Here is a 24,905-nt window from a genome sequence, read left to right as displayed (position 1 = left end):
ATCTCCATCTTGTAGGATTTCAGTTTTAAAAATTTCAAGCCACCTTCCAATGTATTTAGCTGATGTGATGTCTTCAGCCAGTTTGGGAACCTTTCTGACAGCCCTTGAACAAGTAAAATAAGAGTTAAGCAGCTGAGAGAAATTGTCCAAGAAATATATCCAAAATAACTAGCTAAGGCTTTTGCTGAGGTGCAGTGTTTTACCTGTGCCGTTAACATGACTGTTAAAGCAGGTTTAATTTCTGAAAACCTTAAAAATCTTAGATAATTTACATCCTTCCCATTCAATCAAAGCGATAGCTTAAATCACACACAAACCGAGACACCCCAACCAGCAGTGTGCTGACCGCTAGAAATACGAGCAAATTCAAAACAGAAGGGCAGCCTTGCAGACTGCCTTTGCACGGCACAAGACACTGAAGGGAGGCGAGTCCAACGATGCCACATTTGACCCTTTTCTTCCCCTTCCCCCAGCGAAGATGTAGCGCCTCTCCAAAGGCATTTTCCTCATAAAATCCTTACCAACACTTCAAGCGCCTCCAAAGGAGAAGCAGCATGTGGCTCGTGACAGGAAAAGATTTAGATATAGGTGGGGGTAGTAAGCAACGTAACACAAGCACAGAACAGAAAGCAAGTCCTACCCTTCTGGTCCAATGCTAAAGCCTCTCTAACGTACGCTAAGGAGCAGGGTTACGTTTAATTTCTTCCAGGACACCTCAGGAGTACAACTGACAATCTCCTATTCCACTTCTGAGAGTTAGAAGCTTATTTTGACTATGAGAGAACTTGAAATAGCTCATCATAAAGCCAAGATGCTCGAGAAATAAGCACAACCTATTACTTCTGTACTGTCAAATGCTAGGCCCGGTCCAAGAAAGGTTCAGCAGACTCAAGCTGTCTTGCACCATGCTTCTCCTAATTATATGTGACCTTTCTCTTTTGGTTATGAACTGTGGGGAATCTCAGAGCTTTGACACTTGCAAAAACATATGGAAATTTTATGATCAAGCTTTCAAGTTGTGTTTACAGAAAACCCTTCTGAATGCATCACTGGCATTCTTATTCACCTCCTCATCATTTCCTTATTGGTTTACGAGCTTTTATTGTATTTTAAGTCAAATGTAAACTTCAGTTAGGAACCCAAATTAGTTGGAACTGCAAAATGAAAATTAATGTTCCAAAATGAATAATGACTTTGTTTCTCAGCCTACACACATGCTACAGATGTCAAAGAACATTTATTACAGTCAGTGCTTCCTTAGATTCTGGGTTCTTTTCTCTGTAATAATTGGGTGTAATATACTACTATTTATTTTTTTTCTTAGTCCAATTTTTCTCCATTTAATCTTTTTCAATTTTTGAAAAAAATTGACATTTTCACAGTCCAAGCACCAATGTCACCTTTTTTGACGTTACTGATAGAACAAACTACTCTGTATATGTAATCTTCTGAGTTTTTTTTTATTCTAGACCATTATTACTACAGTTACTATCATAGTGAGTTACCTGTGTTTGTATTGAAACTTATTATCTAAACTTGTGCTTTAGCTTAAAATAAATGTCTAACCTAAAATAAAGTATGCTATATACGTTAAAAAACCACAGGGGTGCACAGCTCATACTTCAAGGCATTGACTTCAAAACTAAAAGCATCAGTAACTGTTTTTTAACAAGGAGATCTGAGGCAAATTTATGCTTCCTTTAATAAATATTTGCAAGTTCAATTAACTTAATATTTTTTGAGATTAATCAGTGTTTTCATCAGCCTGAATAATTACTTGTGCTTACAACTAAAAGTGCAATGATGGAAAAGTAAAGTAAAAGATCTACCTTTTTTATTTAATAATGAAGATGAAAAGTCAAAGGAAAAAGGTCGGTGACTGTAAACAACACAATTCTTTAAAAAAAATAATTATATTCCTGACTAACTACTCCATGGACCAATGTCTGGCTAAAAAACTATGCTTTAGATCTAATTTGGGAACTCTTAAAAATAGGAGTGATTATTAAATGGAGAATGATTTTTATCTTACCAGCACAGGATGCTTATTCTTGATTAACTTTCTACATAAACCTTAATCTTTAATACATTAGAAATAGCTCTTGCATAACACAAAACTTGCCCATGGTGCCTGGAGGTTATGTTCCGTTAAAGTATTCTGGTGTTCCCAATAAAGGCTTAAAGTACCGTATTTAGATTAGGAACCCTAAAACAGAAGGTGCTGCACAGTCAACCTTGAACAACTGTAAATTGAGAATATATGTAACTTTTTCCTAAAATCAGTTGTAACATGAGTGATAGCCTAAGGAAACGCACGTCAGGAATTCTGATGTTCTGACTCATTGCTCAGAGGACAGGACCAGTGCTTGGGGGACCAGCGTCAGCTCCAGCTAACCAACAGATCTGGGATGTAGCTTGGATCTTTCCACGCTGAGAATCTGGGAGCAGCTGGTTGCCAAACATCTGTTTTCAAAAACAGGCAGAAAGCAGAAGAAAAAAAAAATCTTCTGATAAGAAAGCAATTCTAATTTCGGAGAAAAAGGGATTTATTTTGGTATGCCTGGGTTCCAAAGACAGATTCTGACCCTTTTTCCGTAGCTGGCAACAAACGGCTCCAATATGGCAGTGTTAGGTGTGTTTGTTCCATGATGCCCTTTCAACAATGAGGTAGACTTGGTCTTCAGACTGAGGCGTCTTCTGGGGTGCAGTGCAGCTCTCCTCCTGCTCTGCGGGCTCTATGTTAAACCTATTAAACTAGTTTGACTAGTGAGTGGATACAGGGCACCAAATTTGCTTCTGCCTCAAATTCAGCCTCTCCAAACTGTTTCAAACTCAGAAATACCTGATAGTGGTTAAAACCTGTTAGTTTGTCTACTCTATAATGAGAATGAAAAGACACCAAGCAGCTATTACCAATAAATACAGCTGGAAACTTCAAAGGGAAACTGAAGTATGTGCAGACAGGTTACCGGTCTTTACAGGTCATCTAGCTGCTACAACCACTGAAAACATCAAGAAATGATAAAAATTTCTTTTAAAATATTCAATTTCTGTCTCAAAGTGATATCAGGGAATTTTACATTGAGTTTTAGATAAACTGAGATCTTTTAACAGCTGACAGTCTTCTTCCTCTCAAAGAAAGTCATATCTGCCCTTAACACGTTAACATATTCTAAAAAATAGCTGCTGTATGTTTAGAGCGAATACTAAAAGTTAGGCTGTAAAAAGCTGCCCTTTATATTTAAATTCAGTAAATGAGTAATCATTTCCCTTCTGAAAATACATCTGTTTATCAAATGGAATTATTAGGAAATATCTTCTCAAAAATGACATCAGGCGCTTTCAACTACGCACAGACCAGTCTAACCATCGTGTCTAAGAGCAATTTTCATAGACGGCATTAAAAGGGTAACGCGCTCTTTACTACAGAGGCATGACTGAATTCATTTAAGCTGTGAAATTACTTTTAATGCTATTGGAAGGCCTTTCTCTTTAAAATGAAATTACTTTTACTGAACTGTGGAAGGGATTCATTAACTCTAGTGTTTCCTAGCACCTCTAATTTACCAGGTTTGCTGTTCTGAAATATTATGGAAATAGATTGTATTTTCATCGACCTTTTCCATAATATCAGGGGAGCATATATCACGCTCCTGGCTTGAGATGCTTATGGCTAAGCTGTGCAATTACCTCCTAGTTTTACTCTGGCCTGAACAGCATCTCTTTAGGGCTCTCTTGTTTCGGCAGCAGGCTCGACGCTGCCTTTACTGTCTACTCTTAAGTTACAAGGGATGACCAAGAGGTCTGCTGAGGTTTACTTCTTCATAATCCTAATACTGCTATGCCAGAAAGATACTCTGTCCCCTGGTGTTTGTTCAGAAATAAGAACAGGAGACAGCAGGAAAAGGATTGGATAATAGCATCACCATCTTCAGACCTTCCTGAAGATGATCTCAAAAAGAAATCTCCATTTTTAGAGCCTCTCCTACCCCCAAAGACTATGGTTCCTCTCTAGCTCCTCTTGCTGGTCTGTCAGTCCATCTGGAGGGAAACTACAGTGCTCCGGCACTTAAAATACATCAGAAAACACAACATTCTGGTAAAACATGAACAGAAACAATTCTTCTGAACAGGCGAATTTCAGCAGCAGTAGAACTGTGCTGCTTGCAGAAAACTGAGTGTTTGAGAAGTCAGGCGCTAACACTCCCACAGCAAAACCGGCTGCCCACCAAATTTGCGGCTGTTAGGTCACAAAGGTCCGATGCCCTGGTGAGTTCAAAGGACAAGGTCCTCTCTCCACTGCATTTAAGAATAACTTGTGTGGTTTGTATTTTCAAAATACAAAAGGCATCTGTGCATTTCAGTATTAAAAAAAATTGTCTTTTAAGTGAAGAAAAAAAAAAGCAGGGTAGTGGATTTTCCACCCCTTTCTTTTCACACAGAGTAACCCTGCCATATCTAGCAACAGTCAATAAGGTGTGAGTGCGTGCTTCTTTCCCACATCTGAGAAAACATACCTCATCTTGGTGTGGATGAGGGTAAGCTGCTGCTGTACTCAGAGAGCCAGCATCAGAAACCTAAGCTCCGACGAGAGGCCAAAAAGGCAACTTACCCATCTTCTCATCTGTTCAACTCTTTCTGGAGACCCCACTTCACATCTAGCATTCGTATTTTAGAATGAGGTGAAATTCTGACCCGATTTAACTCGTGTCCGTGGGATGGACGTTCTTCTGTGAAGGCGGTCGAGCTTTCAACTGATTTTACTGATCAGCAGAATTTCAAATACTGATTTATCGTTCTATAATAAAGACTTGTAAGCACCAGCCAGGGAAAGATGGGGCGCTTTACTAGTGAGTACAAGTTTGGTGTTAGAGATGGAAATTTTCACCTAAAGTTCAAAGTAATAACAGGAACTAGTAGGCCTTTAATTTCTCCTAATCCCTTTCAAAATGTTGTCTCTTCTGTTATAACCTCAAGCACAAAATGAAAACATTCATTATGTTAAATCTGAATGTGTTTTTAACATACACAATTGCTCATTTCCGCATACCCATGTCTGAGATTAATTTAAATTCATAACACTTTCAGCTTCATTCCTTTTTTCCCCACATTTCTGGTAAAATTCTCATCACTTTTGAGCTGAAAATGTCTTACAGAAAGAGACACCCCTACCCCAGAAAATCTGTATGGAAAAACTCAACAACACATTCAACAATTTGCAATAACGTCCATTCCTCCATGGAAGAGCATCATCTTGGATTGTTTTTCACCAATCAATAGTTTTAAAATAAGAATTACATGTGGCTCCTGGAATGAAAAGATGCTCAGGTGAGCCAGTAGTGCATGCTACCGGGCTCTGGTTTTAGATCACAACTTTGCCAAGCTTTCTGGACTGACATCTTCAAAGTAGTTCGGTCACTGCTATGAAAGAAATATACTTTTCCTTGGGTTTTTGCTCCTATTTACAAAAACAAACAAACAAACAAAAAAATCATCGCAAGCAACTCTTCCAAGGCATTTGAACACGCAAACTCTTCTGTTTGGTCTTTGTGTATAACATGCAATTGTTGTCTCCACCAAAATCTATCCGAATTATAAATCTCTGCAAAATGTTGGCTAACAGGTTTTCCATAATAAATATATATAAGCAGTCACATTCCCTGGATGCTAACCAGACCCTGACAGTGCTTTCATCCAACCTTTAGCAATTTCTGCCTGCAAATACAGCTCACAGTGGGTTTGCAATATGCCTGAGTCCACAAATTCAGGAGTGGGAAGGAAAGACTGAGTTTGGCTAACAAGCTAGGGAGCGGAAAGAAGGAAAGACAGGGACCAGAGAGGAACAAGTGAAGAAAGAGAACTGCAGGGGGGAACTGAAAGAGTAACGGACTGCAGCCAAACACACGACAGAAGGAACAAGGTAAAAGCAAGCAAAAGAGATTGGTGAGGACCTGTGTCAGACCCGGGACCGCCAATAGAAAAGGACTGACAAAACCACAGAGCTCAGAAAAAGACCCAAGAAGTCAGAGTCACGCTGAGTGCAAAGGAGCGCAGCGGCAGCAGGCGGCGAACTGGGGAGGAGCTGGGATGGCAAAGCGACGGGATTAAGCAAAGATGAGCTGGAAGCAGAACGCAGAATTTAGTACCCATTACAATTCTCACTCCAGCATCTGAAATGTTTTCTCTCAGGTCTGGGAAAAATTAACAATGCCTTTTTCTTGTCGTTAGCAATGGGGGAATGAGAGTCTTCCACTGCTGTCAGTTCTCCAATTAGCTCAAAAGGGCAGTGGATGTAGTGAGGTTTTTTTACAATTTTTGTGGGTATCAGCTTTTTCTCTTATGATGCTTTTTTTCTAATTTGCTTTTCCTGAGAGGCTGGCAATGCATGTAAAAACACTGTAGAACTACCCAGCTTACAAAGTCAACATTCAAGACGCAGCAGTGATTGTGCAACTGTTGTGGACTTCGTGTATACAGATTATAATTGCGATCAGTGGTTCAAGACTGATGCTTTTTTCACCGCAAGACCTCCAGCTCATACACATCAAAAAATGGACAAGATCTTGGAAAGAACCAGGACTGCAGTGGGAAACAGTCCACTTGCTTCACTTATAAGCTGTCACATAAAATTGCAATTTACTGAAAAAAGTACTTGGAAGAAAGATTCAATAGCAGATTACTGAGTTTGTGGTAAATGAAGTAAAAGCTTCTTTTTAAATAATTACAAAATATTCTAAAGCTGATACTTGATAGTAAAGTGAAGTAGGCCTGCTGGAAAAGGATAAGTGACATCCTAGATACATTGCTATTAAAGCACATTTCAAAGCAGCTAACAAATAACTAAAATAACATTGGTAAAGGTCTTGGTAAAAATCAGATTTTACAAAAAGCCTTCAGTGAACGTGGAAACAAGCCCCAACTACGGTGCTCTTCAGATTAACCCTCCCAGTCAAATTTTGGGCTTGCAGCCAATCTCTGGAAAATTCATACATGTGAGCCAACTCCCTGAAGTCAGCTAGACTTGTCCAAAAAACCCCTGAAAGATTTTTAGAAATAAGCTTGGAAAGAATCATCACTTCTAAGTATTTAAGCACATAGATATTAGCAGAATAATGTAGTTCTGTGCAATAAGTGGTGTGTGTTTGTGCCAGCCCGGCTGTAACACTGGGCAATGGTGTCCCGAGTTCAACCAGGAACTGCAGCTTCCAAGAAGGCAGCATGACTGCAAGGTCATAAGAAAACGTTGTTTGCAAGCTGGGAAATTACCTGAAGTAAGGCACGTTATTAGAAGTTATATACATGATCCCTGCTGCATGTTCTTAGCAAGGGATCTAGAAGGAAAGGAAATTATATATATAATATATAGAGAGCTGGAAATTTTAAGAGGATCAGTCCCACAAACAGGAGGTCGACATTTGTTGAAACAAGGCTCATGTTCAAAGCAGCCATGAGTATCATATTTGCAGATTCCTTTATGTGAAACTGCAGAACTAGCTAGAAAAATTCAGTTATGCTTGATCACCTCCAAATTACTTTACAAGGTCTAGATGTTCCCATGTAGTTTTTGTGTGGCATGGATGTTTCTGTTTTATATCACTGAGTTGGGGAATTCTTCAGGTGCACACAGCGAAAGAGGCAATTCTCGTATATAAACGTTAGATATTCAGAATCTGAAATAGCAAAGTGAAAGTCACTCATGCTTGAGAAAACGTAGCAATGGTAGAAGCTGCAGGGAAATTTTGCCGAGAGAAAAATCATCCTTCACAGAAAAGCTGGAGAAATACACAAGCATTAGAACTCCCCAAAGACTTGAAAGAGGCATTTTTGTTAATCTGGACTATTAAACATTGCTAGTGACTCAATCTATTCCTGAAGATATTTGATCTTTTGTTACAGTCCTAATAAGCATTCTGCACATAAAGTCAAAAACCCCCACACAATCAGTACTTTCTTTTAAATTTACTCATCTCTAAAAGATTGTATCTAGTCTAATTACATAAATTTATTTCCAACCTACAAAAAAAAACCCAAAAAAACCCCACAGTGGCACAGAGAAATAATAGTTTTATGAATGGAATCTCCATGCTTGAGCAATTCAAACATATTTTCATGCAACAGCACCCTTAACTTTTTTTTTTTTTTAATGTAGTTACTATCTTCTCTTTCCTTAGCTGGTGCCATCTGTTAGTTTATACTCCATGGGCTGGAGCAAGAGGTATGCACTGATATATACTGTCATATATGCTGCTGCGACAGACTGAGACCATCCAGGTTGACAGAAAGAAGCAACTGGATGAAATGGTTGATGAAGACCCATCATAGCATTCTGAGCTCCCTGGTTAACAGACATGGACGAGGGTCTGGTTCTCTATGGTACTTGAATTCATGAGGGCCTAGAAGTAATTTACTTGAATAAATTACTACTGTGTGTTGGGTTTTTCTTTCCTTCATGTTACTATATTCAAACTATGCAGATTTCAGTAAAGCAGACAAACAAAGGGATAACCATGACATTAAACCCTTCTGATCAACTGCCATCTGAGACGGATAAAAAAACCGAGCCAAGAGGAAAAAAAGCACCAAAAGGAAAAGAGACAAGAGGTTACATGGCTAATGGGGGGGGGGGGGTATAACACCCAAGAAGGATTGAGATAGGGTATTTAGCCTGTAAAGTTGTAGTGCCACATCTGTAAGCAAACTGGCAACTAACCATGCTTGGTGTCACAAATAATGTGATTCAAGAAGTGGAAGGAATATATTTGTCAGAGTCGCTGGTTAATTACTCAGGAGCCTGATTATTATGCAGTACACTAGAAGCGTCCCTTTCCTCCACGCTGCCATTAATCGTTCCTCCAGCACACTGCAAGCACTCCCATGGAACTGTTACAATTCCCTAGTGGAGAAGGGGAATTGCTCCCTCTTTTCCTCTTAACTTTAATGTACGATGCCATATCATCTCAGAAACGGCGCTCTGAATTTTTGTGATATATGGTTTCAAGTCCCCGTGAACTTCCCAACTTCGTTAAGGCCAGTGAAAGAACCGAGGGCTCGTTAGAAATTCTACCTTCCCACCCTCGCCAGGGCAGGGGCTTGCGAGTTATTCTCGATGCTCAGTTTTGAGTCTGCTTGCTCAGAAAAATGCATTTGGGAGCAGGGAGGCAAAGGCATTACTAAGGAAGGTAGAAGCCCTCTTCGTCTTCAAATCAAACTTCAAACAGTATCTTATATATGAAAATATGTGATTGATAATTACCAGAATGTCTATCATAAGGAGTTAAACATACTTTTAAAAAAAAAAAATCTATTATCCACAACTAATCTGTCAAAACAATTTTCCAATAGTTTTCAAAGACCACAAACTGAATATAAATTTTTGAAAGGATTAATTTCACATAGTTGCAGAGACACCATATTCTGAGTCCCCTATTAAACACATTCAAACCTCATTAGATACATACAAGATCAGACCTACAACAGCAGCCTCGTACTACATTAAGATGCAGAGAAGTAAGTCAGGACAACTTCGAGGATGGATATTAGCTTTATAATTTGATACATGAACTATACCTGTATTAGTAGTAAAACAGAAAGTGTCCTCTGCTACCGTTTCTAGTGGATTCATGCAGAAGAATAAACTAGAAATTGGTGATTATAGCAATGCCCTGAACACATTTGCATGTTTGAAAACTTCAGGCACTAGAAAATGCTGCTGAACCAATTAAATGTTCCAGAGATTAAAGTACGCTTATCTGAAGTGTACTTTTCACAGCAGTCCTTACGAGGCTTAGGTTTACTTTGCTCTTAACCAGGCAATCTACCAGCTGTAGCAGCAGCCATGCAGTAACAAGAATCCTTCAGCAGCAATTTATCTCAGTACCGGCTATAAATGACTCAGCTCTTCATGTCATGCTCCAGGAGTTACTTTGCTAATAATACAACCTTTTACCATGCAGCACAGCATCCTTTCCCTCTGTAGAAGGGGTTGGGGGTTTTTTTTGTTTGGTTGTTTGGGTTTTTTTTATTACTTATATCTTCTTTCTAAAAGATGATATGACTGCCTGGATCACCAAGGAAGCTAACTTTCACTTCCCGTCGGCCATACGCAGTCTTGACTTAAAAATAAACATGTGCCAGGTCGTGTGTTTTAAAAAAGGGCGTGAAGGTGAAAACAAACTTTAAGGGCAAAGGAACTCTGAGAAAGTAAAAACATTAGAATAGCTCTATTAAAATTGAAATTATTGTCATGCATGCTTATTTTTACATAAATTTTTTTGTTCAAGTTTTTATTCAATAAACAGCTTTTACCAGAACATATATTAAAAAAATATAAAAAGTTAATGGGAAATATATATATATATAGGAGTTAGTCTTGGTGATATTTCTAAAATGTGAAACTTGGAACTAGCAATATGAAAAGAAATAAAGTGTTTATAATCCTGATAGCTATATCTGAAAAACTGAGCTCCTGGCAACATGCAATCAAAAGAATGAATGGCTTTTTTTCTTTCAAGTTTTAATTTGGGGATAGCAGGTTTGTGGGAAACAGTGGGGGGAAAAGGGAATTTTTTTTTTTTCTCCTATGGTCAGAATCACCACTTTTTCATGGCCAACAGTACTGCATGCAGTACAGACAACTCCTGCAAAAAAACAGATTATAATGCTGAGAAATTTCAAGGAGCTGAGAAAAATGGAAGAGCAAGAGACATGACACGAGAAAATAATAAGCAGTAGCCTTGTAAACACATATGGTAAAAAGACTAGAAAAGCCTGCAAATTTGAAAACTAATGCATCTGTGGACAAGCAGTAAGGGATCTCGCAGTAATCTGTGTTCTTTACTGGTTTGTGGGCAGCTCTGATTTCTGTACCAGATTCCCCATTATCTGCATGTCACCGTTCCTAATCCTGACTTCATTGGGGTCATTCACTGGCATCAACTAGATAAAACGTCCCTTTAAGAAATGTGTTCCTCTAGATGAACGCTCCCAGTGCATACAACAAGGACAGCAAATCTATGTGCCAACAAAAATTGTTATGTGTTCTTAGGTCTCTGCAAGGCTCCAAATGACAGTAGCACCATGTACTGAATCTGAATTAGAAACCTGCCACATCCTTATCCACCTGCTTATTCAATCGAGCTGAACGATATTTTGACATTTTAATAGGAACAGTAGTAGTAGAAACAAGAAACTTCAAGACTATTATTTTTATGACATAGTAATAGGAAGAGACTGCTATATTTGATGGTAGGATGATTCTTAAAGCAGTATAAAAACCAAAACATGCTACAGACCAGTAAAGCAGTACGACCTCCTAGCAGCTGGTGATCCTATAGGAAAACATTATGCAATTTGGGCAGAACGACTTGTGTGACTTGGTTCTTATCTAAGAGCAGGGCTCTCTGGACAGAGTTTTAAGCTGTTCACTGAAGAGTCCTCCAAAGCAACCCAAAGCAATTAAACCAGGGATGAAAGCACGAAGCAGACCTGCATAGTTTCACGCAGGGCTCTTGTGGGTACATAACAAGAGCCCTTCCAGGAGCAGTGATCCATTACAATTTATGTACGCCGCTCGCTCTAACGTGGCTGGGGAGCCCACGTGGCACCAGCGTGCTCAAGTGAATGAGTTGACCTCTGCCGCAGGATACCGCAAAGCCTGCTCTTTACTCCCAACAAACTGGCCTAGTACAGGGTTGAAAGGAAGCATTTTCTGTGTGTTACATGGGTAACAGACTTAAAATACTTTATAACTGATGGAAAGAACAATATGACACAGAAATAAAGCCTGAACTTTCTGTAAAGAAACTCAGGAGATCCTGAGTTTAAACATTACAACTTACCTAGTATTACGTGAAATCAGTAATCCCACTCAAAAGCACGATATAGATGAGACCGTGTTTCAAATAATTACATAAAAAGCTAAAATATATAGCAGACTTGAGCATTTTATCAGTATGTTTTTATCTCATTAGGTGTTAACTATTATGTACATAGCTGTGTAGGCATGCACGAGCTGGGTGCTGTGCTTCTACAAGGATGGCAACAATCCGTGGGACTCCGCAGAGTATTTTGAGCTTCCCACAGAGCTACAGCAAGAATTTTAAAATCTGCAAAATGAGCGTGAAAGCCAGTGGAACTCTGTGGGAGTTTTTTCAGGTGGTGGTATACTATGTGTATAGAAGCTAATAGTACAATTGCAAAGCATAACAGCAAGACTAAATAGCTAAAAGACATCCAATATTATAGGCTGGATTGGCAAAGAAAGAATTAGCACTGCCATGTTGAAGAAAAGTATCAGAATGAAACTTCAAGTTAAACTTTCCTATTATGCTAATGATATTCCAGTTTATAAAGTGATGCATTATCTGATAGGTAATAAACAGAAACTTACACGTATACATCCCTGGCTTGCCTGCAGCTGATGTTTCCAGAAGTAACAGAATTCAGCTGAAGCATCACCGTTGTGCTGCAGAAATCAAGTATTAATTGTCTTCTCAAAATCAGACCTTTTTATGGTGGTCATGTGAGAACTCAGAGCAGAAGCATATCAAACAGGTTGTCAAATCTGAAAAATTTAGACTTATCTAAGAAATAAAAAGGCATTATGGATAAGCTTCTGATCAGCTTACTATTGATGGTATGGTTGAAAGGAATTGCTGAAGTTTTAACTTGTAATTTTCACTAAAATAAAAGTTCCTTTTCAAATTCCTATAGAACAATAACAACGAGCAAGCGTATGATACTAAGTATAACAGATGAAGTGCAGAACACAGGGCGAAACAAAACATTTGGTTACATAAAGAAACATCAAGCTCATTAATCTAGTAGTCTGAGCTGGTCTCCACATTTCTCGCACTCCTTAACTGTGATGCTGTATATTTTAAGGACAACCTGCATATTGAGCAAAGAAAAAAAAAAACAAAAACAAAAACAAAACAACCCAGCATTCATACAGATCAATTGATGTGTTCTATGTAATTCTTTTACATTGCCTTCTTCTGTGGTGATTTTGCAGACAGAAGGTCACTATGGAGGAAACGTATTTGCTTTGTAAACTCCACGCCACGCCACTGAACTGCAGATATTATTTTTAGTTCTCCCGAGCACTAAGCAGACAGGGAATCCGAGGCGCAGTGCCAGGATGTAAACCCACTCCTCCCAAGCTGGCTTTAATCATGTTGCTCCCGCTCCTCTCCCATGTTTAGGTCAGCAAATTTCCTCAAGGCTAAATCTGAATACATGCACACATATGCCATGGATAATCTGGGTGTGTTTCTTCATGAATAATTCAGATAAAAGTACGATGTGCTACTCTTACTGAAAGGCTCGCTTGATTTTCCCTTTTGGCAAGGTTCGCCCAAAAACGTGCTGCTGAAGAACAGCCAACATCTTGCCTCTATTTATAATGTAGCTGGTTTACAAAAAAAGTGGATCTTCTACAAACTGTTTTGTACTGTTCAAGCTTGCAGTCCTGCTGCACAGAAAATTAAGGGATTCTCATTGAGTATGACCACAAAGTCAGGCCAGAAGTATTCTCCACAAAAGGGACACTTGTTTAAAAATCTTTCCCAATAAAAAAACAGTCTTGTACACAAGCCTAAACCAAATGTTACAGGAAAAGGAGTATATTTTCCACAGAAAGTTCTCCTACCAGATCCTCAGGATCTGCACATTAGAGCAACACTTCAGCATCTTAAATTATGTTTTTCTGATTATTTTTTTTTAAATATAGTTACAATAGCTTGTTTGGGACTTTGTATCCTAAACTGCTTAGATGGCCACAAAAGTACCACGACACTGAGGGCAATCTGCTATTTATTTCCATTGCCAAGTATGGCAGCAGGTTGTACCCCTTCCCTTTCTAATCCGCAGACTAGCAGGAATTAATTTTTTTCACCTCAGACTATGGAAGCCATAATTTTGCACGCTGTGACAGAGCTGGGGCAGGCAGGAGTCACAGAGTTTTGCGTGTGTACTGCAGTCCGCCGTGGACATCAACCCAAAGGTCATACATCAGCTTTCAACGCAGGGTTTAGCTGGAGTTTATGTGCTGCTTCGTTTCTGCACTTCCAGCGGTCATAAGACAGCAACTGGTTCCTCTCTGGCAAATACGGCTCTGTTAAATACATACTACCATACTTCTATTTTTATTTAGAAATCCTACTGTGACTTGAGACCAAGTTGTTAAGAATTATCATGCCAAAGCAAGAAAATACGAGAAGGTATATAAAAATACATTTCAACAAGTTAGCATTGCATGCCCTAGCCCGAGTCATTGCTCTGTTACTGAATATTTACTCGACTTCAGAAATACTCAAGAACCCACAGACCACTGACTGCTCCCAAAGTTCCTGGGACATTGCTCTTTTTCTTTTTTTTTTTAAATGAACATAACAGGAAACCCATATCGGCGTCACATAGTACATGAAATACATTTAACATTAGCATCCTAAAAAATAAATATTTCTTAATCTTGCTAGGAAAAACAAAACTGAACAGTCTGGAAGGCAGTCATTGCTATGCCCCAGAGGATAATATTCTGACTTCCTACAACATGTTTTTCGATGCATCAAGGAACTCTAAACAGCACTGTGCAGATCTACACGTTCTTGCCAAAAGGACTAATGAAATAAAACATAACCTCAGTCATTTTAATGGAGCAAGCTGCTTGTTAAGGTTTATCAACGTGCAGAAATGAGCTGCATGACTGAAATACACTTTAAATAAAGTCGTAATGGGAAGGGGAAAACCACAAAACCAGAGACAGTAGAGTTAGGAAAATGTCACGCTTCTATGGTATTGGTTTTATCTTATCTAATAGCCCTTACAAGTCTTTCACACAGGCTTTGAACAAGGATCTCTCTCATGTTTGCATTTTAAATTAATTTAATTCTTCAGAAAAGTGCCATGTGCCCAATACTGTAGAATCCTACTTATCTTCAGTGGTTTCAGAGATGCAGAACAAGAAAAAACTTACCATATTTCCCTTCCAAATTTCCAAAAAAGATCATTTTTAAAGGCCTATCTAATTCTGACGAGATAAAACGATAAAAAAAAGAAATTATGTATTATATGAGAAAGCAAGCAGATTTAAGCGGAGATGAAGACAACGCACTATTACAGGTAACTTAGAAAGTCAGGAAACATCGTTTAGTGGATACAACTCCTCCAAAGTACTAAGCAGAGTTTCTAAATGGTATTGGGAGCCCATTTAAAAAAATATAAAGAAGTTTTTGCAGTGGTTCAACTGAAGTATTTTGCTTCTCTTACAAATGATCCAAACTGAAGAGAATCATGATGCATCTAGGTAACTGCTTATTAGTTCATGACATTTTTTTAGAGGCTCTGAACAGAAAAATAAAATTTAAGACAAGTTATACATGTACTTACTAGATGCCATCTATCCTGCCTGAACAGTCTTCATGGTATGACAGCCTTTGAAGTGCACTGCCCAGGTTTTTGTTCGGTTGACTTAAGTAACTAAAACCACGTAGAAGGACAGAAAAGCCATGGCTAAGCACTGCAGCTGAAGCCAACACACAACATTTCACCTCAGGAAGATGAAACGATACCTAGAGGCCTCGCCGCTGCCATGGTTATTCTTTTTTTTTTTGCACAGACAGGGTCTGCTCGGGAAGCGGCGGAAATCCCATCAGCACCATCCTCTCCAGAAGAGGACCAAGTAATTAACTTCTCATTGGAAGTCCTAATTCCCTGCAGCAGGGAGGGGGAGAACTAAGCAGCCGACTTCAGTTAGGAGAGGGATGGCTATAAGCTAGTATCACTTGGAACAGCGGGACGTAATGTTTGTTTGAAGCGGTATGGCTGCCGCAGAGAGGCAGAGGCGAGGGAGCACAGCTTCAGGTGATGGTAGGTTTTGTGCTGGTGAAGTACGGCTGTGCTTGAAATGAAGACTGACTGGATTTTTCAAGGTATACAGTTAACCTTCTTAAAAATATTAAATTTAAGACTCTAATATGGGCTACAATGAGCCCTTTGGGGCGAACGCATGTGTTTTTGTTTGCTTGGCTGGGTTTTTTACATCCTTTTCCCTGTAGTCCTAAATAGACTACTAGAACTAATCCCCTACAGCACAAACAGGCTTACCTCTGACCAACGCTGAGAGGAAGATTGAATTATCAGAGCCCTTTCAGATCTACAGGGCTGCCAAGGATGTCTATTTTGCCCACCTCACTGATCTACCAGTTGTCACCTAATACACCTGGAAAGGGAAAAAAACACCTCACCAAACAAAACCAAAACCCACCATGTTCATCGATAAAAACACGCATTTCCAAAACTGATGCACGTTCTCTGGTACCCAAAACAGATCACATAAATGGGAGGACATATACTTCATGCTTCCCTGGGGTAAGCACTTCCACACTTGGTGCTTTCACCCTGCCCTCTGACATTCAGTATTGTCTTTTTACGCTTTGAAGACTTCTTCAGGGCGGTTATAGTTGTTCACAACATGATCACACACTATCCTCCATTATCGATGCTCCAATTTATTTTGGAATCCACGTTATTCCACATGGCCTTGATGTACCTATTTGTGTCAGAAGATGAGGTGATAGATATTCTATTACAGTCTATACAGAATAGAAAAGCACAGATCCTGTTTACGAATTGAGTCACTTTGCTGCCTTACGTTTGCTTACCAGCTGCCCTCAAACACCACATTATTTAATGACCTATACAAAACTTCCAGTAGGTCTACTCTTTTAACCCAGTCGTCTCCCTGTGGTCTCTAAAGGTGCCTCAGAACAGTGCAGAACGTGAAGGTAGACGATACCACAACTTACACATGGGACAAATGATAAAAGCTACACAGAAATAAATTCTTTCTCTTGTCTCTGAACTTGAAATAGTATCTGAAACCACAAAGGAAACAGAACCAGGTGACAGAGGACAGCTGGTGCCATGAGGGGACCGTGCCAATGCTGCTGAAAATTCTGCACGACCTACAGCCTAGATAGCAATCTCTGATCAGCCTCCAAAATTCATCACAGTTTTCACCACGATACTTCAGAGAAACTCAAGACGCTCAGGGAGTTCCAGTCAAATGGGGAAGACGAATGGAAGAGACAGAAGGAAAGATGAGCTGTGCACATCAAATGTTATACCAAACTCTAGCAAAGAGTAGAGATGGGTACGAGTAAGTCATGCTACTATTCTGCAATGACCATTTAAATTGAAATTTTTTTTAGCATTCTTTTTTATAAACACTAATTTCGAGCATTTTGGTCTGAGATTTTTTACCATCCCTAAAAATCAGACTCTCCCTGTTGCCAAGACATACAGAAGCTAGCCAAACCTTTTGGCTAGTCAGTTTTCTATTTATTTTATTTAATTATTTTTAAAAGGAACTGCCTCTACAGTTGAAAAACAGGACAGAAAAACATAGAAACAGATAGTTCAGAAGAGGAGCCTTGATTTGGTGTGCACAGTTGCATACAAGCTCCTTTCTTTAAATATAATAGCCTTATTACCTGGCCACTGTATTACCTACAGCCACTCTCAGTGAGCTCACATCATTTCATGTATTTATCATTCTATATTTCATTTTGACTTTCTGAAAATACAATCCTCCGTAACGTCACCTCTACTGCCCAAATAATGGGCTGGTTTTCAGGAACTACAAAAGGAAAAATTAATTAATTCTTTCTACAAACACAGCAGATACGATAGTATTTAAAACCATTCCCTCTTTCCTCTCTCCTAAACATTAATCTGGGATAAAAAGGCTACATATCAGCATTTAGAAACAATTTAAAATTTTAATGTTTTTATTATTTCTTCTGTTTGGAACGTGGCAGAAAATTATCATGGACAAGATGATCAAAACTGGAACTTAAGAAGATAGCTTTACAAGCCTAGAACGAGAAGCACTCTCATTTTCAGGAAAAAAGTGCCGAATCTATCATTAAGGAAAACAAAAATGAAACCCTGAGCTCTCAACTTACAGCTCCACTTCCCAAATCTTAAGTTAGACACTGTTTAAACAAAACAAAACCAAACCCCCAAAAAAGGGAGCACAAGACTTTTTCATTTGAGGCTGTAGGCTGGAGATAATGAGGCCGCTCACCAAACAATTCTGCATTCATTGCAAGCCTTTAGCATCCGCACTTTGTTTTGAGTCATCGCTTTTCGGTTTCTCACTCCATGAATGAAATTCTGGCCCACACAAACTTAGGGAAGATTTTTTTTTGGTCTCTCTAAGACTTGTTTTCTTGATAAAACCGGGACAACCTAGCTTCCTCATGGAAAGCAGCATTACCTCTTTCCTCTGCAGTCAAAGTGCCCTCGAGTCGACCTAGCAACCAAACTCTGCATCTCTCCCATTTCCTGCAGAATCCTCCAAACCCAGAGCCCATCTTTTTTATCATGTCCCTTATACCCATGCAAAACATAGCTTATCAGATGGCTCAAACTGTGCAATGTTTGAATATGAACTGCAACAATGCTGTACGTACGTACTTAATATGCCAAGAATTTCCTACCATTGAGACCATGCTCCTATGCCACATAAAAAAAAAAAAATCAAAGCACAAAAGAAATATGAATGTAAAGTTCATGAACTTTCCTCCTCAAACGTTTCTAACTTACATTCTTCAATAAACAGCCTTACAGAACGTTGTATTAGTACAGCACAAAAGCCTCCTTTGAATAGCCAAAATGAAAGACTTTGTACTGATGCCTTGTTTTTCAGAATAAACTAACGGCCTTGCTTTACTGAAACACATTATCTAACTGACAATTAACACACTCTTGGAACAGACAAACATTTTTGACTTTTAGCCCGTGCAGCGATGACAGAGCAGGGATCTGGGTTACAAGCAAGCTGCCTCCAGCTCTCATCTCTGGCCCTCAACCTCTCCAGCTCTTATCGCAGCTTTACTTCGTTAGCAAAACGCTCCATTATTTTTGCTTCGCCTTGAGACAGGCTAGTTCCCCCTAACACATGGTTACAGCAGAACGCCGCAGCTACAGATTATATACAAAAGAGATAAACCCTACTGAGGTCTGTGCACCAGAACATTTTTCTTTCACAGCCAGCTTGGATTAGTTCTGAAACCCCGTAACAATATATTTGGATCATTGCTTATAAGGTTTCTAAAAGAAATATAAAAAGCATCAAGTAAGTTCTTGCTTAACTGGAGGAGACAACTATATTCAAATAATAAGAATCAATTACAGTATCATTAGATTTAGGATGCCTGTTCAGGAAAAAAAAAAAAAAAATCCCAAACCCCAGACTTATTCATGTTTCAAGAAGAAAATGCACACTCTAGATCAGCATAGTAATTAAAAAAAAAATGCAGAAAGAGATCAGACCATAAGCCTTTCCCCTAGAGAACAGGGAACTCAAGGCAATTGTCAAACAGCATTGATTCGTTTCACACAATTAAAATCTGGTTTATAGAATAAAATCAGTATTTCATGGTAAAAATGTGTTGAAGTTGAGCTTGAAAACACTTATCAAAAGGGCTTTTCTTGGTGGCTTGGATAAAGGGTATGCCTGCTATATTTATAAACTCTAACTTTTGGTTTAAAAAAAAATAAAAAATAATCTGTTTCTGGGGTTGTAAAGAAAATCTGCCAAATATAAAATGAGACAATGCTGTCATCTAATGTGTGTACAGACAGGCTCCATGCATCCTAGATAATTCTCAAATGACAGCAATACAAGACTAATAAATCTCTGGCTGCTATTCAGAAGCTACTAGCCAGCACTAAAACAGACAGCTACCCGCATCCGCTTCAGCTGGCTGCTGCTTTGAAAAGTTATGAGGAGTGGCAAACACCATAATAATTCTGAGGGAAAAAAAAGAAGTCAAAAACTTCTGTTCTCATCCTCAGCAGTCAGATGGCTCCACAAGTATTCCCTCCTCTTGTAATTAAAGGGCAAAAGAAAGAGACCCCTCTAATAAAAGCATCTGAGCATCCAGCCCCATACCGACAGCTGAGCTCTGGGTTGGACACTGTGCCAAAGAACTACTCCAGAACAGGAGTCGACCCACCAGCTCCTACTTTTCAGCTCTGCCTACAATTTGCAGGCCTTCAAATAAAATGTAAAGATGTTTCATATCACCTCACACTCTCATTTTTCTTCATCATGGCAAATAACATTAGAAGTTGTTATCTCCCCACCTGATATTACTGGAGCATATATTACATTGGCTTTTTATTGGTCATGTGCTAAAGAAATTTGGAGGGACTGGCAAAAAGTATTGCTTTTTTTCCTGCGAATAACAGTCCTTTCTATGGTCACAGTGAATGCACGTGCATCCTAGACACTGTGCAATACCACTGGTGGACAAAGCAATGGGCTAGAAGCCAAAATTGTCATTCTCAACTACATTGTTTTTTGAACCACTGCACTAGCACTGATCTCTTGGGAGTGCATCATTATCCTCTCACTTTCCTCATTTACACACACCATGAAAAAGTACAGCTAGCTGTCTTCTAACTGAAAGATGACACGACATCTTCCGCACCCTTCCTCCATTCCAGAGTGACTTAGCGTGCTGCTGAACGTAATGACGCCAAGATGGATAAACACCATGGCTTTGTGGTCATCTCCTGCTAGCCTGAAGTCAGTATAACCGCTGAAAAGGCTATCCCACCCTTTCTTTTATTGGCCACTCATTGCTACCTTGTGCCTCCAACCTACCTGTCTTGACATAAACAGTATTGGGGTTGCATAGTAAAGCAAACAAGGGAAGCGGTTTAGAACTAATCCAACAAAGGTGAAGGAAAAGCAAGTTTAACGCCAGTTAATTCCCTGGTCCCGTTCGCCGTGCAGCTGCACAAACAGTTGTGCGGCCATGAGGACAAAGCCAAGAGGAAGGAGTGAGGGGTGGAAGCTTGAAGAGGTCAGCATCGCTTCTGTCAGTAGTGGTGCCACCTTACATTGGCTAGAAGTAACTATGAACTAAGATAGAAAATGAGGTCGTCTTAAAATAACCGCTGTGAAAAATACTTTCTAAGCTAATACGCACCAGAAAGCTCACATAACCAATATGAAACAGAAGCACGTACTTAAAGATCCTGAAAACGTGCAAGAACAACATCTATTTATAATACACAATTAAGAGCTTCAAAAGAAGATTTTTCAGAACTAGCAACCTGCAGCCTGATTTCATCTGCTCAGGACTAGGCTTAAGCACAGATCAACAGCTAGAGACCTGCACAGGCTTAGACAACCAAGCCTCAACGATTAGTAACAAAACTCAGGAGGGGAAAAAAAATTCCACCTTCTCTTCCTTTTGATACCTTAAAAAAACGTGCCTGTTAGTCAGATAGTTGTGAATCACATGGCTGGCTGTGCATCTACTACCCTTATTGTAGTTCTTTGGAAATCACATGCTGAGTAACCCTCATGTGAGGGACTTATTCTTTATTAATGATAACAAGGCAAAAAAAAAAAAATCTTGCCAGATAAAATTTAGACTATATTGTCAGAACAAGTCAGGAGTTTATAAAAGAGAACTTGTTCATACTACTAACTTCTTTCAATAGGAGGGCTTTACCTATAGTATCAATTCAATTCCATGCACATAAGGACATTCTCCTCCAAGACGGAAGAAGGGAAGACATAGGGATAAAACGTTTAGTCAGAAACAGCCTCCCAAATGTAAATGTACGTAGTATTTTGCACGTTCACAAGAGTAACAGGGATCTACTATCTTACAGCATGAGGTTGTCCTACAAGTCACGGTACCAGAGCAGACCTACCCCAGAAATCAATCTGATTCAGCATCTTCTGCCAACAGCAGGAACCTTGGTTCCCTTCAGTCCACGTGGGCAGACTCCTAAAAGGACATTTTGGCTCCTTCCTTGCCAGACATGATCCCCTCCATTTCACGCTCCTTCTGCGTGCTCTCTCCTCACCCTGAATTCCCTTCTCCTGGCAGAGCACAACGGTGGCAGCAGTTGCCAACAAATTAAGCGTAGTTACCTCCATTTGGGATGCCTCCTGTCCTATCTTTGATGATGGCTCAAGCCACAGCTATGTACGCAATCTAAATCCCTCCAATGTTATAATCTCTGGGAGTATGTTGGCTCAAATAAAAAGTAATATACTGAGAACTTTTCAGTTGTTTCTTAATACTTCCTACCTTCTTCACTTAAAAAAACAACCACAAAACAAAACCAAAACCCAAAACCAAAAGAAACCCAAGCAATTGCTCAGCAGATCTAGTAAGTCAGCTAAGCGGTTTCAGTAAAATTCAGCATTTCTAATCGCATGTGTTTTTCCTCCGTACATGTCTGTGAAAACTCGTGCAGTGGTGTCTTCACTTACTCAACCAAAGGATTCTTATTGAAAGGCCTTTTTCTTGCTGTCACCACGCTAAATCAATGATTAAACCTACTCATCAAATCGCCATCCCCCACATACCCTGAACAGGGAGGAGAAAGAAGTCTGCCGCACATTTGATGAGGGTGCCAAAGCCTGTTAAAGAGTCAGGAAAATACAGTCTTACTGTTAGGTCTTTTTTTCCATTTGGCACTTTATCAACAATGTCTCCACCCAAACCTAGGGTTGTTTGTAGCACTACTGAGTGTGGCTGAGCACGGCCAGGTGTCCTTACCGTGACCCGTGAGCAAAACGGGGCCCACTGGTCGTAAAGGATGGTTTCCACACCACTGGGGGTCCGCACCCTGAAAGCGCCATCCCGGCTACTCGATTCCAACGCTTACGCCACCGTAAGGACGGTTTAACGCCAATTCTGCGTTTTGCTCACAGAGCAAATCGTGCACTTGCCACCGAGCTCCTGCGGGACAGAAGGCGGCCCCACAGAAGAGGGACCGGGGAGAAAGGAAGGGGCTCCATCTCCCAGCACACCCGCGTTTTGCAGAGGGTGGCACCCCCGGCCCGGTAGGCGGGTGCGCCGTGCAGGGGTGGCACAGCACCCCACGGCCACGCGGGACTGTGCGCCCCGCCCCTCCCCTTCCGCGGCCCCCGAGGGCGCTGCAGCCCCAGCACCTCGGCGCGGTGCAGCGCAGGTGCAGCCCCGGGATGGCTGCTGCCGGGTGAGGGCCCAGCGGGCACGGCCGGCCCCGGGCAGGCTTCCCCCTCTCCGCGGGTGGGTATGTGGAGGGATTAAGGTCTCGCAGCGCCCTGCAAGCGCTGCCCCGCCCCGTCCGAGCACATCGATCCCCTCCGCGGTTGCGGAGAGCAGCGCCTGGGGTCCCGTCAGGCGAGGGGGGGAAGAGAAGCAAAGCGGGGGGGTCCCGGGCAGCGCCCCCTCCCTCTGCCCCCGCCGCCACTCGCCTGGTTGGGGTCGGTGGCCCGGAAGACGTGGCAGGCCATGGGGGAGTCGGGGTTGTCGGGCTGCGCCTTGATCAGGTAGGCGAAGTAGGTGAGGTCGTGGCTGTTGTGGATGAAGCGGGCGATGTGCTGCGCCTTGTGCTCGAAGATGAAGACGGCGGGCGCGGGGCTGGCGGGGCGGCCGGGGCCGGCGGCGGGCGCGGTACCGGGTCCGGCGGGACGTCCGGGGCTGGCGGGTCCGGCGGGCACGCAGCGCAGCGTGGGCGAGCCCAGCAGCAGCAGCACCTCGCGGGCCGGCACCCCGCTGCCCAGGGCGCCGCCGGGCTCCTGCCGCTGCCCGCGGCGGCGGATCTCAGCCATCAGCCATGGCAGCATGGGCAGCGTGGTCCGCCTGTCCAGGCACGACGAGCCCACATACCACAGCCTGAAGCGCTTCTCTCCTGGCGGCGCCGGCTGCGGCTCGGGCTCGGGCTCCGGCTCCAAGGGATGGGAGAACGGCTCGCCCTCCCCTCGCTTCTCCATGGCGAGTGCCCGGGCGGAGAGCGCGGCGCTCCGCGGCCGCTTCCCCCCGGCGCCAGGTGCAGCCGGCGGGGCCTGCGCTTGGCCGGGGCCGCCGCTAAGCGCACATCCCCCCGGGCGCGTCTGCGGAGCCGCGGCGCCTCCCTCTCTACCCGCGCGGGGTCAGCCCGCGGGGACGCGAAGGACGGCCGAGTCACCCTCCTCCTCCTCCTCCTCCTCAACGCCCCGGGGAGGAGCGGAGAAGCTACGCCCCGAGCGGGCTGCGCGGCCCGGCCTCCAAACAATAATACAACGTGGCCTCCGCACCGCGTCCCGCCTCGCCAGGTGCTGCCCGCCCCCGCCGCTCCCGGGGGGTACCGGCCTCTCCCTGCGGCCCCGCAACGTGACCGGGCGCGGGAGGAGGAGGAGCGCAACGGGAGGAAGGTGGCCGAGCGGCGGAGGGAAGGAGCCGGGCAGGCCGCCGGGGCCGTCCCCCGCCCCGTTTAGCAGAAGCTCCGAAGCTTTCTTCCGAGTTGGTTTTGCTTTTGGCGAGCCGGGGGGGGGCGGCAGGGGGAGAAGCCTCCCCAGAGCCAGCGGGGGCCCGGGGCACCCCCGGCCAGGCGCCGCAGCGGCTCTGCTCCCACCGCTGCTTCCCCTCCGGCTTCTCCCCCACGCAGGGAAAATCAGCCTTGTCGCAAGCGTGCGGAGGTACTTCCACGGCTGTATTACAGCAGTGTCTCCCTGCCGAGTCACTGTCAAGTCAGACTTTAATTAAGGCTGATTCTCAAATATGTTTTCTAGGTTTCTTTTTCCTGCTTGAGCTTTTAGTTGTGGGTTGGTTTTTTTTTTCCCCTCGCTATCGCGATAACATATCTTTTGTCAACGAAATATCTGCCACCTACTGTAAATGTTAGTAACTAGTCTCCTCTACCTGAGAAAGTAGCTGGACAAAGCTTTTCCAGTCATACAGCATCCGTATCCATTTTGTAATTGTCAATTGTAGTCACTGTCCTTGTGTTTACATCTGTAGCAACAGCGGCGATAATTCCAGTAACATGCTATTATGAAAACCGTTTTAACCCTGTCTAGGAAAAATAATTCTGTAGCTTGAGCTGAAGAGCTACTTACT

The 24,905-nt window shown here is 42.0% G+C and overlaps 1 protein-coding gene across 2 annotated transcripts in view; it reads right to left on the bottom strand.

The window, feature by feature from the left end:
• The window catches only part of TBC1D4 (TBC1 domain family member 4), a 116,402-nt gene extending 92,391 nt beyond the window's left edge, over positions 1–24,011 (bottom strand). Inside the window, exons 1-2 of one of the 2 annotated variants that reach the window (XM_075741678.1) lie at positions 23,485–24,011; positions 23,282–23,447 (exon numbers count right to left, since the gene is read on the bottom strand). In XM_075741678.1, coding sequence (XP_075597793.1) covers positions 23,282–23,320 — 39 coding nt within the window. In that variant the 5' untranslated portion in view covers positions 23,321–23,447; positions 23,485–24,011. Of the gene's footprint in view, positions 1–23,281 lie in introns of both variants that reach the window. The other variant, XM_075741677.1, reaches the window with a different exon arrangement.
• Positions 24,012–24,905: the final 894 nt, after the last annotated feature.

The sequence above is a fragment of the Balearica regulorum genome, chromosome 1 (genome assembly GCF_011004875.1).
Source record: "Balearica regulorum gibbericeps isolate bBalReg1 chromosome 1, bBalReg1.pri, whole genome shotgun sequence".
Lineage (NCBI taxonomy): Eukaryota > Metazoa > Chordata > Aves > Gruiformes > Gruidae > Balearica > Balearica regulorum.
The sequence above is the reverse complement of the archived record's forward strand: the minus strand, read 5'-3'. Positions and strand labels throughout refer to the sequence as shown.